This window comes from Frankliniella occidentalis, unplaced genomic scaffold (assembly GCF_000697945.3).
Source record: "Frankliniella occidentalis isolate FOCC.00 unplaced genomic scaffold, Focc_3.1 Scaffold6, whole genome shotgun sequence".
Classification (NCBI taxonomy): Eukaryota; Metazoa; Arthropoda; class Insecta; order Thysanoptera; family Thripidae; genus Frankliniella; species Frankliniella occidentalis.
The window spans coordinates 1,997,266-2,011,064 of record NW_026267136.1 but is presented as its reverse complement, the minus strand read 5'-3'; the positions used below and the strand labels follow the sequence as shown (position 1 = coordinate 2,011,064).

The window sequence follows — 13,799 nt, the reverse complement described above, 5'->3', positions numbered from 1 at the left end:
CGACTGTGGACGACTTATTGAAAAGGGTCAAGACCGGGAGGCCGCGAGCTGCGCGCCATCACCGAGGCAGGGCACGATGGGGCTCGGCTGGCGTGCGTGTCACGTGATTCGTCTTCGCCACGCCAGCGACGCCATACAGGCTGCAGCAGAGTCGTCCGTGACCGCTGCCGCTGCTCTTCCACCCCTCCACCCCGCTCCACTCCCCTCCCCGTCCACACTCGACGCCCCGCGCTCCCCTGCAGCTGCTGCTCCCCTGACCTGACCACGTGGTGACAGCCGTCGCCGCGGCGCCGCGCTGGACATTTTTCGGATGTCTGAGGTCCCATTAGTGCCTCGCACAGTCTCGCGCCCTACATTTATCTCCCCCCGGCTCTCATATCTCTCTCTCTCTCTCTCTCTCCCTCTCCCTCTCCCTCCCTCTCTCCCTCTCTCCCTCCCCCTCCCCCTCCGCCTCCCACACACGCGCGCGCGTGCTCACCCTCACCCCCTCTGGACCTCGTCGTCTTCAGCTACTGTTACACCGTGATGAGAGACAGAGTCGTCGCACTGAGGTGCGCGCCGCCGTCGGAGTTAAAATGACGGCAGCGTGCGCAACAAAACAGTTCTCAGATTGTCGCGCGGCGGCGCTGCTCGCTCGAAACGTGAGAATGTGCCCTGGATAAGCCCCTCTCACCTCGCCCCGCTCCCCTCCTCCAGAGTCCCTCCCCCTCGCCTGCTGGGGGAGCGCGGGCCTGGGCTGGGCGGGCACCCCCACCTTGCCGCAGCCTCGCAGGCCCGTTCCCATGTGCGCGTGTGCACCTTGTGGCGGACCCTCTCTGTGCACAACAGTAGTGCACACAAAATATTTGCAACTGCTGTATTCGTCTACCGCGAAAAGTGTTTGACTTTGACCTCGTCTTCACTCTTGACTGTAAGAACACATTCATTGACCAAGTTGTCGACTCTGCGTGCGGCAATATCGTGCTTTACAATCGAAAAACAAAAGGTGCTGTGTGGAAAATAGCTGTAGGTTTTAACTGGGAAAAAAATATTTCTTGAAGCGTGTTTTTCAATTGCAATTCAAAATTGTAAAATTCCAAGCCTTGTGTATCCACCTAGAATTCATCGACGAGCGAGTTGGAGGTGTCATAAGTTTACAACATTATTTTGTGTAAATAGTAATTACAAAATATTTCGCAAATTTACGACGATTTTTTTGACAGTGTTCTATGTGTTGCACTTCAAAGTGCGTTAGTGAAGCAGTGCCTCTAGACAAGTGCCACTGCTCCTCACAGGTGCAATTTTTTGGCTGGCTTTAAACGCTTATACGGATCCGTGGCTCGAGCCACTAGTGCAGTATGAAAATGGTACTACAATGCCCATTGTATTTTTTCCAGCGCATATCAATCGAAAGCGACACGTTTAACAAATCAATTTATTTATAAGAACCCTACGACCGACGAGAAAAGATACTTCTAGCCACAAAACATTCCCATAAGTACACAAATGAATGCCCGCACACTTGCCTGTGCGTTATGATGGCTGCCATGCGGCCGGCGGCGTGGACATGCCTGTGCGGTATGGCTGTCGCAAGTGCGGGACTGCAACCCCAGGACTGGCCGGTCTGGTTTGCCGTGGCTCTGCGGGCCGTTGGCTGCCTCTGGAAAGCAGCTTTGTAAACGCGAACGTATAATATACAGATCCATTACTTCCGTGCCATAATATTAACAGTTTGAAACTCAACTTTCAGTTCGCTGGCATTTTTTTTTTTTTTTTTTTTATTTTATTTTTACAAGTCCCGTCATAGGCTTTTCATTTTTACAGTGTACGCCAGTGACATCACGTCAATGAGTGGCGCGACTGATCCGGCGCGAGCACACACACACAGTACTACGCGGTGCCCGCGGTGCCCGCGGTGCCCGGTCGCACCAAAGGGATGCCCGCAGTGTAAATATACGCACGGCCGCATGAACTAATTGGGCCAGCCGCCGTTTGCGCGCGTGCGCGTGCGCGTTTGCGCGTGTGCGTGCGTGCGTGTGTCCGTGTGTGAGCGTGTGTAGGGGATAGAGGGAAAGCAAGAGAAAGGGCGGTCCTCGTCGTAAAGCTGCGAAGGGTGGTGCGAGGTGCGATGGAACCGTTTCTGCGAATGACACCATCGTCGGGCTAGCGTGACCTTGTTCAAACGCAACGCTCGCTGTCCCTTACTTTTTTTGTATGCCAGCACTTCCCCTCCCAACCCAACCCAACCCCACACCACACTCCATCCCCGCCGCTGCTGCGCCCTGCCTAAAGGGAAGGGCCCCCGACTGACTCACCGTAAGTTGGCAGCGCCGCACTGCTTGTCGGGAATATCGAAAAGCGATATGTCCGTCCATAACGCCCCCTCTCGTTCCTCCCTTTCACCCCCCCCCCTTCCCCACCTCCTCCCATTTATCTCGCTCTCTCTTTTTTCTTTTTTTTTTGCTCCTCGTCGTGGAATAGAGCGCCCGAGAGGGCCTCTTTGTGATTACAGACAAGGCGTCGTGTCGCTTCCCTGATTCCGGACGTCAATATGCCACTCGCCAGCTTTACACCTACCTCCCTTCCCCTCGCACCGCGTCGCACGCAGTCACAACTGAAGAGTATTGTAAAGTGGTCTTCCATTCATCCTCGCGGCCTGTTGTTTGCAGCGACGACGACGTGCTTGTCGGGAGGGGGAGGTACCCTCGCCACCTGAGCCCCGCGTGGGGGGAGGGAGGGCGAGCCCCTGGAGTCCGGGAGGGAACGGGGGAGGGGGTTGCAGGTTTATAAACTGGAGTGTCGACAAGGCAGCCGTCGATACAGCCACAGTGCAGCAGATCGCAACGCGAGCCCGATAGACGACATGAAGATTCTCGTGAGTACACGGTGGCGGCGGTGGGGTGTTGTGAGCGCAGCACTGTCACATAATTGTACGAGTTGCACAGATTTATTCCATGATGTGTCTTGTAAAAGTACAATTTAAAAATTACATGGTACGTACGTATCGACTTAAAATCCAGTGACGAGCATTAATGGGTTGTCTTAAATTTTGAACATATTTTGTAAATCATAAATCCAACATTTGTTGTAAATTTACGAAGATATTTCGCTCAGCGGCACAGTTAAGATTTTAGCTCGGTGTTCGTTTATTGACAGTATTGTGACGCGAAATAAATAAGAGTTTTCCTCCCAAAATTTTGCGTTTGCGGGTGAGACATTTCACAACGGTCCTTTATTTATCAAAACCCACATTCAAATACATTTTTTTTCCCTCTTTTGCCCGATGTAATGATGTCGTTACTGCTGCAGCTGGTCCTGGTGGTGGTAGCGCTGGCGGCGGCCGCGCCCGGCCGCGAGAGGCGCGGGCTGTCGCTGACCATCGGGCACGCGCCGCTCGTGGCGCACGCCCCCATCGTGCACGCCGCCCCCGTGCTGCACGCCCCCGTCGTGCACTCGGCGCCGCTGCTCGCCTACCATGCGCCCCTTGCCGTGCACGCCCCCATCGCCGTGGCGCACGCGCCCTACATCGGGCACTCGCCGCTGCTGCTGCACCGCTAGGGACGTCCGAGTGCGTGCGTGTGTGTGCCTTGTGTGTGAGTGAGAGCGAGAGTGCGTGTGAGTGCGAACGAGCACTCAGTGCTGTGATTATGTTTGGGAAGAATATCATGAGTTGTGTGTTTGATTAAAAAAGTAATTAAGAAACGTATCATTTTTCTTTTACATATTCCTTACCGGTTTAAGTGTCGTGGTAGGCAAAAATATCTGCGATGTCTAGTGAGCAATCTAACTCTAACGACTCGCTTTTGGCGTGATGCGGGTCTTGAAGCCGCTTGAAGCCGTTGCTGGGCTCGGCGCGTTCTGCGACAAACCTCTTGGAGAAAGGTAATAATTGGCAAAGTCCTCGAGGACGCCTTCCCAACGGTCTGCAGCGCAGTGCCCTTTCGGTAACTAGGAGGGCGAAAAAGGGAAACGTTCTTTAATTTTAGGTCTGGGCCGCCCTAAATTGGGGAAAAAATGGTCCCGTGCCTCGTCACATCCTTACTGGATGGAAGGAAAGAAAGGACGCCCTCATGGCACACCAAGTGTGCAGTTAGGCGAACTGGGGGTGAACCGGAAGTGCACTAACGACCACTGGGGCGGTAATGGCCCGCAGGTACAAAACTTATTTATCTGTCTCTACCCCTCCTCTTTCTCTCTCCGTCGCCCGTGGCGTCGTCGTCGCCCCCTCACCTACATGCAGCACGACCATTTTCAATTCTATGCCGCGGATTGTGTCATGTGTTTCCACAGCACGCAGATGACCTGGCTTGGCGTGCCTGCTTAGTGTCTCACTCTAGGCCGTTGACAATACTTCTGCTCAGCCGCCCTTTTGTGTGTTGACGTCACAGACCACAGAGCGACTCTGCCGCCTCCATTTTTCAGCGGTGCGAGTCACATGCATGAGCAGCCGATGGCATGGAGCATCATGCGGTGTCACCGGGCTGGGCACACACACACACATGCATCTTTCGTGCGCGCAGCGATCAAAGTTACACAGAGCTGTTGACTAACATGGATGTCAGTTGCGCACTTGTGTTTCCACTGACGTTTTCTCAGAAAACGAGCCATTTTCAATGTTTTTGAATTTTGTCTCTTCTAAACACAATTTCCTCAATTAACCATCACTTTTTAAGTGTTTGAGTGTTCCATGTCTCGAACTGAGCAAGGTGTGCGTCATGCAGTACGTGTGCTGAACGAGAACGACCCGCACGATGCCGCTGCACTGATAAATAAAGTGTGCAACTGCATGCACATGGTTATATGTTCAACACTATGATGCACACACTTGGGTGTTGGACGGTAAATTTGATTACTTACAATTGTTCCACAGTATATTTGAACACTTTGAAGTGTCCAAAGCTTAATAGCCAACCCCAGAGTTGCACTTTTCAGTGTTCAACTTAAACACTTTTTAGTAATCAAATATCCAGTAAAACAACTAAACGTGTGCAATTTAGTGTTGAACACTTCATAAATCAGTGAGCACAGAATGAGGAGCAAGGCTGGGGCCGAGGGTCCGGATTACTGTCCTGCTTTTCCTCATTCGCTTACGCCCGTCCACCGCTAGCCTCTTATTGACTCTTGACTGTCAATTATGCGACGAGCCTTTTTAATGATTCATGATCGACTCTCTCATGCACACATTTTTATCCCTACGCAGAAGGACATTTACGAAATAATCAATTTAAAACTCTGACCAATTTGCTTTAAAAACTACTGAGGTAACTGTAAAGATCAGTAACTAAATGCATTCATTGGAGGAAAAACTAACTGTTAGGACAATATTCAAGAAAAAGTATAACAGTAAAACGAAGTACAGGAAAAAAGTATCATTTTTGGTAACAAAAAAAAAATCAATGCAACTGTAACTAGTTAGTTTTTTGAAAATAATTTTCCTATTCCTCGACAAGAGTAAGCGCGTAACAAAACAGAAAACATATCAGTCGCTGTGTCAGTTATCGGGGTTCCACTTATTGGGAAGAAAAGCTATGCATGCTTCATGGCTTCGGCGACGGGCGACGTGTGATACACTGGTAAATTCTTCCAAAGCAATGCTTTGCGAAGTGCGAGGGATTTTCATCCTTTGTAACTACAAAGCATTTACTTGGCAATGAGAAAGCGCTGCTTTGCAATCACATCGCGATGCTTTGCGGAATGTAAAGCACTGCAAGCATTGCTTCGCAATTACAAAGCATCACTTTGTTTAGAAACCAACTAACGTGTTCGGCTTGGGTGATCCTGTGATCGAAAACCGGGCTCATTTTTTAAGCAAACTCCATTCTAAACAGCATAATGTGGTAATAATCGGCATGGCTTATTGAATGATTGAATGATTGTCAACAGGGTATGGGCACACGGTTAAACAAACTGTTATTCCCAGCAGTTTTCTTCATTTTTAATGGGAGTTGAAAGAGTCTTGAGGGGATTATCTAGAAAACAAGCATGTGCCCCAGGGGATGTTCTGAGTTTTCCAGTAGCACGCATGGGAATAATTGCTTGTTTCCTGTGTTCTGTGACGATTTTAACTTTCCTGGGGACCCCAGGGCTCGTTTTGGCCGTGCAGGGAGTCCTGACCACCTCGGGCGGGTGAGGCTGGTCGCTGGTCAATGATGTGCATGCGACCCAGTGGCGTCCAATCAGAAGACTTCTCTGACCCCCTCCATCTCCACGATCGCAGAACAACCCCTCCACCTAGCTTCCCCCACCATCGGTCGAGGTGCCCTGACATTTCAGAGTATTCCGTAATACTACGGAGTGTTACGCCCCCTCCGTTTTTTTCTCTTTTGTCTCGCCCCTTCTCTCGGCGGGAATATCAGATGATGGGCCGCTAAAGACGTTTAGTCACGAAACTCTTAATAAGTCACCTTCTTAAAGTTGTGCCACGAAACAGGCCCACCGTCGTTCTTACACGTGGACTCATATTTAAGTTTAAATTATTTATCCCCTTATGTGTGCACATTGAATAGTCAAGTGTGTAACTGCTAAACATTGTTCGACTCCAAAGTTGAATACTTGGAAGTGTTCCACTCGATGGTTGGGTTCTTCTAAGTGTTAAACGGTTGAACTCCTCTTCTGAACACTTACCTCTATTTGATGCACCCACTGTGTAGGAAGTGTTTAACAAAGCAGTTGCACACTTGCAATGCAACTACTTGGATTTGAGTGCTGACAAACGAACGACTTGGATTTTCACACTTACCAGTGTTTATGCGGACTGCACACTTGTTTTATCAGTGCCTCGCTCTTCTTTTTCTGCCCTTGTTTGTGTTTCTTTCACTTCCTCACCAGTACAATACGCTGCTCACTAACTTTTCATGCGATACGAATTTTGTTCTAAATTTTTTCCGTATTTATTCATAGTGACCAGAACCCCGACAGTAAATTAAATCTACTTCAAGTATTATTAATTATGTATGAGCTACACATGGGACAAAAATTATTGTTACTATATTAGAACATGAATCTACAGAGCAAGTTCTTAGCCAAACGGTCTTGTCTGCAGGGCCAAGATCATAATGAAAAGTGTTTAAAACTTTGCTAAGTATGTTTCTTTTGGTGTATATTTTAAGCTTTGTATAGCTCTCATTTTCAACTCACTTTTCACAGCGTCCTAATAAAATTCATTTTTATACCGATATATACATTATTTTTGATTGGTCTACTTCTTGTGTCCTTTCTGAATATTAAGGGCAGGGCTGGGGTCACGGCGCAGCTGGCGATGACCAAAAGCAGGCCTAGGCCACGAACCTGAACTCGAGCTGCCCTGGTGTGCTGGTTGGGGCATGCATAGGAGCTCGTCGAGCCATCAATGTTGCATGCACAGACGTGGCTCTTTCTCCGGGCATCACGGCCAAGTTCTTACCAATTACCGCCCCCTCTCCTTTCTCCGAGAGGCCCCCTTCCACCTGGGCGTCGCGGACGGACGTCGTCTGTCGCCGGCGCCCCGCTACTGTGCTGCCATACCCGCCGCATCGCTCATCGCGTCCGCCTCAGTCAGGCACCGGCCGACATTTTACATTTGGATTTAACTTAAAGTTGGTTCGACCCGGACAGGGTAAGACATGACCAGAAGCCACGACCAGAAGCCACACTGGATAGGCGGTTTGGTGGTGCACTTGGCGTGACAGAAGTTTAAACTCATCATGAGTTAGCTGTAAAACGAGTCGAGTCGTATGATCGAGTTAAACCATTGAGGATTTTCCCAATTTACATTTTCTTTAAAAGCTTTGGTTGAAATGAAAGCAGCAATGCTGGGTGAGGCTGTGTACATGGTCCTTACCTCCTAGTTTGGTTATCGTGCGTGATGTCACTTCTGTCCGTCACGGCTCAACTGTGCTCTAGTATCTTATTACCCACACGGGGGTTACCCGAATGATGGCCGTGCGTAGCTTCCGGTGCACTGAAATAACTTGTCATTAAACTCTCTCGTTAATTTTGTCCAACTACTCGTATATATGTTCGTACATCGGGGCTGGTTTATTTGTGTCCTGCAAAATAGTTTTTTTTTTCCTGTTAGGAATCTTAATCTGAAAGTCCATCTGAACCGTTTTATGCACCGAGTTAGTGTCGTGTTTGCTAGACGGTGCACCTTTTCAAATCAGAGCTCGTTTCTTTTTCAACTTTTCTATTTTCGAACACTCTCCATGGGCAGAAACGTTTTTTTCTTGAATGACAAAGAAACTACTTGAAAACCTTTGAGAGGGATCCAACCACGCAATCAAATACGATGTATTTTTATGAAAGGGAAAATTATGTCTGCTTTATTGCGTAGATCAGAGAAAGACGAAACCTCCTAATAAATATCGGGGGTTAACAAATCTATAGCTTAGTTGTTTTTAACTGCTTGTTAAATTTCAGAATCTAGTATGGGGTGGAAGTAAATGTAAACCACTCCGTTTGTTTCCTGCGCAAATCAGAACCGTACCGGCCGAAACATGAATAAGGGAACTGCGAAGAAAATTATGATTGCTGGCATCATCATAGCCATCCTATCAATAATTGTAGGATGGTTCGCCTTTCCAGCACTTGTCAGCATGAAAATTTCAAAGGTAAATAGCCGTTTTGATTAAATTTGCCTGCTGTTAGTCCGATTACCCTCATCTATTTAATTTTATGTCATTTGAATTTAGAGTGTTGCACTCAGAAAACCCAATGACATGAGGCAAATGTGGTCCAAGTCCCCAATCGCTATAGATTTTAAGGTCTACATGTTCAACGTGACAAATCCCGAGGAGGCTGCTAAAGGAGAAATTCCGACGGTGACGGAAGTTGGACCCTACTATTATCAGTAAGGAAAATTATTTTCCCTGCGATCTGTCTCCTAAAACATGTTGCGTAGTGAATAACTTTTACTAACCAATACATTATTTGGAAGTGAGTGGAAGGAGAAGGTAAATTTGGAGGACCACCCTGAAGAGGACACTGTCTCCTTCCGCATGAAGAACACCTTTTTCTTCAACAAGACTATAAGCGCGCCGCTCACTGGCGACGAAATGATCACCATCCCACATGCCGCTATGCTGGTAAGCTGCTGTTGAGTTGAGTACCCAACATTGCCGTGGAAGTGTCCAGAGAAGTGTCGGCTTTCATTCCTTAACATTGTTATTTTCTTGATCTTTCAGAGTATGGTCTATACAGTGGAGCGCGAGAAACCGGGAGCGTTAAATCTACTGGCGAAGGGAATTAAATTTTTGTTTAACAACCCAACGACGCCGTTCCTCACTGCGAAGGCCCGCGACATTCTTTTCGACGGTGTGCCGATCAACTGTACCTCCAAAGACTTCGCTACCGCTGCCATATGCACGATGATCCGTGCAAATCCCTCGGGACTCAAGCCAGTGGGCGATGACATATTCCTCTTCTCCTTTTTTGGAATGGTAAGTCCCTCAGCCTTTACTCAGAATGCTTAAGCGAGAAAATATAAGTGAATTTTTTTAACAAGTCTATGAAAAGAATAATGTAGAGTGTTTGCGTTAGAAAAATGCGACGCCGGACGCAACAAAGCTTGAGGTAAAACGGGGAGTGACTGACCCTCAAGAGGTCGGCCTGGTTGTCAAAGTCAATGATAAGGAGAAGATGACCACGTGGAGCGGAGACCCATGCAACACACCGACCGGCACGGATTCCACAATTTTCCCGCCATTTTTAGAGCAAAGTAATGATATTGTCGCCTTCTCCACGGATCTTTGCTTGTAAGTTGTGTAATTAATACTGCTCTGATTAGATTCAATTCAACGATGAGAATTAATTCAGACGGTTTAACGTGAGATTGTTCTATCGTTCTTCAACAGATCTATCGGCGCAAAGTTCGAGAAAGAAGTTGTGTTCAAGGGAATTCCCGGCAATCGGTATACAGCCACCCTGGGGGACATGTCGTCTGATCCTGAAATGCAGTGCTATTGCCCTGCCCCTGATAAATGCTTAAAGAAGGGCATTATAGACCTTACAAAGTGTGCAGGTACTGGTCTAAATACTGCCATCGTACCTTAATTGTTACTGAGTTTGTGTATAATATCTTATTCAATTCCCATAGGAGCACCGATCGCTGCTTCACTCCCACATCTGTATGAGACACACGAAGATTATCAAAAAATGGTCAAAGGTCTGCATCCGGATGTAGACAAGCACGGCATCAACATGATTTTTGAGCCGGTAATCGCTCGTGCAATTGACAATTCAGATGTAGTCGTATTGAATTCAGTTATAAAGAATGCCCCTCTAATGTAATTTTTCTTGTTGTTTGATAGATGACAGCTACCCCTGTCAGCGCTCGGAAACGATTGCAGTTCAACATCTTCACGCATCCTGTGGCTAAAATTGCCGTCATGAAAACATTTTGTACTGCTCTTATTCCGATTTTTTGGATCGAGGAGGTAGTGGGTCGTACCATTTTTTCGAGGCCTAGGGGAGTCAAATATCATAGGCCTTGTCCCTTTTGTGTGTAGGATCACCAGTTTATAGATACTCCATAATATTTGTACCAGAGGTACGAATATCCTGTAGTCTCTCGAACGCTGACTCTGAAACAAATATGGACCATGATAGTTGAACCTCCTAGATCACGGGCTATTTGTATTGAACAAATTTACTTTTGCAAATATTCAATGCGCGCGTCTCAGTGTGTTCATTGGTGCACTCATATTATGTCTTATCAGGGCGTCGATCTGCCGGATGACTTCGTCAACCTATTGGAGACGCAGCTGTTCAGAACGCTGCGCATCGCTGCTGTTGGTCGGTGGATAGGCGTCGGTCTGGGCTGCCTGCTCGCTCTGGGGGGCCTAGCCGTCTATATTCTTCAACGGCAGTCGGTGACCATCACGCCATCACCAACGAAAGTACAGGAGATGAATGGGCGTCATTGAGCCGTGAGAGGTATTTGCTCAAATTCATGTAATATGCGTTGCTGACTGAATCGCTCAGGTATGGCTACGGGTTCGAGTAGTATGGCGGGTCTCGCGAAAAACCGTTATTATCCTTGACAAGCGACTGGCGTGTGCCATCGTCGGACCTCCCTCTCCACCCTCTATTATTTTTTTAATGTTCCTAAAGACGCTGTAAGACCAAAGCGAACTGTGTGATAAAGCAATGGGAGTTTTCGTAGAAGCGTTTCTTGGAAATCCGTGCGCAAGTAGAACCACGAGGCCATGCGGGTCATGGCGTCGTGTGGGAATTATGCCCTTTGCGGTAGTCAACCTAAAGCATGCGAAAATCCCCACACCCTTTCAACGTGTTTATTGGTCACTAGGGCCCGTATGCACATATTCACAAGTGGCACTAAGCACCAGTATTTGAAATGCAAAAATGTCCGGGAAATTTGGCAAGTAATTGTATAAGAAACGCATGCATGAATGTTTCCATAGAAACACAACGTAACATTCTATAAATTTGTCGTAGTTATTAACCACATTTTCAAACATGGTAAAATCATGCCACATTTGGAAGTTTTCACTAAGAAATAAAGTGTTCAACTAGCGTGCACATGCAATTGCTCAACAATGTGTTGCACACTCTTTAGTGTTTAACTGGATATTTGAATATATCGATGTGTTCAACAGTACATGTAAACACTTTACTGTGTCCAAAGCTTCATAGCCAACTCTGATGTTGAACACTTTTAAGTGTCTGATGTTGAACACTTTCAAATGTCTGATGCTGGACACTTTTAAGTGTTCAAGTTTAATGTTGAACACTTTATAGTATTCAAATATCAAGTGAAACAGTTGAACGTGTGCAACATAGTGTTGAGCACTTGCATGTGCACGTCAGTTAAACACTTTACTTATCAGTGTTCACGTATGAAACGATCCAGTGATTACGTTTTCACTTCTACAATGTTTATGCATTTCTCGTGATGTATTATAAGTTTAGTTCGATGTAATATAAGGTCACCGTTGCAGTGACAGCATGACCATGACCGTGATTTTTCTGTAAGTTACCATATTTTTAATGTGTGTTTTTTGGAGCGCGGTCATTGTTTTCGAGTTTTCGTGGTTTTAGTTGCCGTCGCCTGATCAGATCTTTTCTCCAAGTTGTCTAGGTACTAAAGTCAGGTGCAGCCAAATTTCATTAGAAATTGTTATTACCTTTAAGGCTGTGACTTGGTGGCTATGGGAATACTGAGTGTGACCATTCTGATTGTATTCTGATTCTGTATGTGGTGCACGTAGATACTAGCATAGCGAGGAATACAGCGTAAGTCAAATATTTTTCAATAAATGTCGAATTATTTAGTCTTTCTCTTTATTTTGGTCCCATGGGACATTGAATACACCATATTTAGCAACAACACTAGTAACATAAATATACTTCGGATTTGCAAAAATAGTAATTTTTTCGTAGCTATAGACTTGCATAGCTTAAGTCTTAAATGTTGGTCGAATATTTGCAAATTAATTGTTCTCTATCACCTTTTCGTTTTGTTTTAAGTTAACATTTGTAGTAGTCAGTTGTCATAGTTTTTAAAAAATACCCTCGAAATCACGAGATTTTACAAGAGTGTAATTGCTTCTTCCATATGGTTTCATTATAAAGTTTACTTTTGATACTAGATTAACTAGATATTTAAAAAGTTCAAAACAAGTTAAATCTAGCACCTTTACAGATCTGGATTGGATTTACTTATCCCTTTTTATCAAACACAAAATCAGCACATACTTCGAAGTGAAGCATTAGCATTAACACTTTATGAGACCTACTTTGACTTACTCTCATATAAAGAAATCAAGAGCTTAAGGTTGCTACTCCTGGCGTGAGTTTTCAGTACTATACTGCTGACAATACAGATCACTGGAACAGATAGCCGTTAAATCTATATAGGACAACACATTAACATCTTAAAACATAATATATACAACTCTTATTTACACATTAGATTATACATTTAGGCATGAATGGAAGTGACTTCCAACTCATGCAATCACAGTCGATGCAGTCATAAGTTACTGCTTGATTAAAAGAAAAAGCTTGTTCACCGGTATGAATTTAATGCGGTTGCCTTCCAAATAAAACTTGTTAGCATAACGGCTCATTTTTTTGGCTCTTTACCGTACGTCTAAATCGATGTTAGGCACGGGCGTTTAATTCGTTTTCTTGCCGCTGGTGACCCCGCTGGACAGACTGTGCGCGACGCCGTTGGCGATGCCGTTTGCCACGCCGTTGGCGATGTCGTTGGCGAGCCCGTTCGGGAGCACCCCGTTCGCCTTGCTGCTGGCTCTAGGGGCTGGCGCCGACACGACACTCCGGTAGGCGAATCGCGCCATGCTGGCGATGGTCTTGTAGGCGACGTAGGCGATGAGCGCGTACACGACCATGACGTCCAGCAGCAGCCACTGGTAGAGAGGCATATCTCTGACGGGCGCCTGCAGGTGCGCAGCGCCGCGGTGCCGCAGCACGTACTCGGTCCAGTACACGGCCGTCCGCAGCGGCCCGACGCTCTGGTCCCGCAGGATGGCCTGGCGGTACTTGGCCGCCGCCCGGTACTTGGGGTCCTCGGTGACGGCCTGGAGCGCGGCGTGCAGCTCGTCGGCGGACAGGTGCTGCAGCTCGAGCCGGATGGCGTAGCCGTCGTCGTGCGCCTTGGCCGAGTTGGCGTCGTGGTCGCAGAACACGGGCAGTGTCACCACGGGCACGCCGTGGTACACGGTCTCGAACATGGACAGCAGTCCGCCGTGGGTCAGGAAAGCGGCGATCTTGGGGTGGCCTGCAGAGGAGAGAGCATGAGAGGTTAGAGATCAGGTGTTGTTCGATGCTTGGCCCCCTTACGGATGTTAATTTTCCAGAAA

General features: G+C 47.1%; 3 protein-coding genes across 3 annotated transcripts in view; 2 read left to right on the top strand and 1 right to left on the bottom strand.

Moving 5' to 3' along the window:
• Window positions 1–3,681, top strand: part of LOC113218180 (endothelin-converting enzyme 2) — a 35,990-nt gene extending 32,309 nt beyond the window's left edge. Inside the window, exon 20 of the mRNA XM_052271549.1 lies at window positions 3,289–3,681. Coding sequence (XP_052127509.1) covers window positions 3,289–3,537 — 249 coding nt within the window. The 3' untranslated portion in view covers window positions 3,538–3,681. The remainder of the gene's footprint in view (window positions 1–3,288) is intronic.
• Window positions 3,682–7,430: 3,749 nt separating this feature from the next.
• Window positions 7,431–12,248, top strand: LOC113218171 (sensory neuron membrane protein 1-like). The gene is made up of 10 exons (XM_026438398.2): window positions 7,431–7,573; window positions 8,377–8,567; window positions 8,649–8,806; window positions 8,894–9,041; window positions 9,141–9,395; window positions 9,496–9,710; window positions 9,810–9,976; window positions 10,052–10,170; window positions 10,266–10,391; window positions 10,674–12,248. The coding sequence occupies exons 2-10, from the start codon at window positions 8,454–8,456 to the stop codon at window positions 10,878–10,880; spliced, it is 1,509 nt and encodes a 502-aa protein (XP_026294183.1). The 5' UTR covers window positions 7,431–7,573; window positions 8,377–8,453; the 3' UTR covers window positions 10,881–12,248.
• The window catches only part of LOC127750114 (UDP-glucosyltransferase 2-like), a gene marked incomplete in the record, with an annotated part of 5,817 nt that continues 4,259 nt past the window's right edge, over window positions 12,242–13,799 (bottom strand). The window contains 1 exon segment of the mRNA XM_052270694.1: window positions 12,242–13,717. Coding sequence (XP_052126654.1) covers window positions 13,095–13,717 — 623 coding nt within the window.

Bases quoted from the DNA above. Each gene is read 5' to 3' on its own strand.
- LOC113218171 (XM_026438398.2), top strand. From the start codon at position 8,454: ATGAATAAGGGAACTGCGAAGAAAATTATGATTGCTGGCATCATCATA. The intron at 10,171-10,265 runs GTAATCGCTCGT...GTTGTTTGATAG, and splicing joins TCAACATGATTTTTGAGCCG to ATGACAGCTACCCCTGTCAG. The intron at 10,392-10,673 runs GTAGTGGGTCGT...ATGTCTTATCAG, and splicing joins CGATTTTTTGGATCGAGGAG to GGCGTCGATCTGCCGGATGA.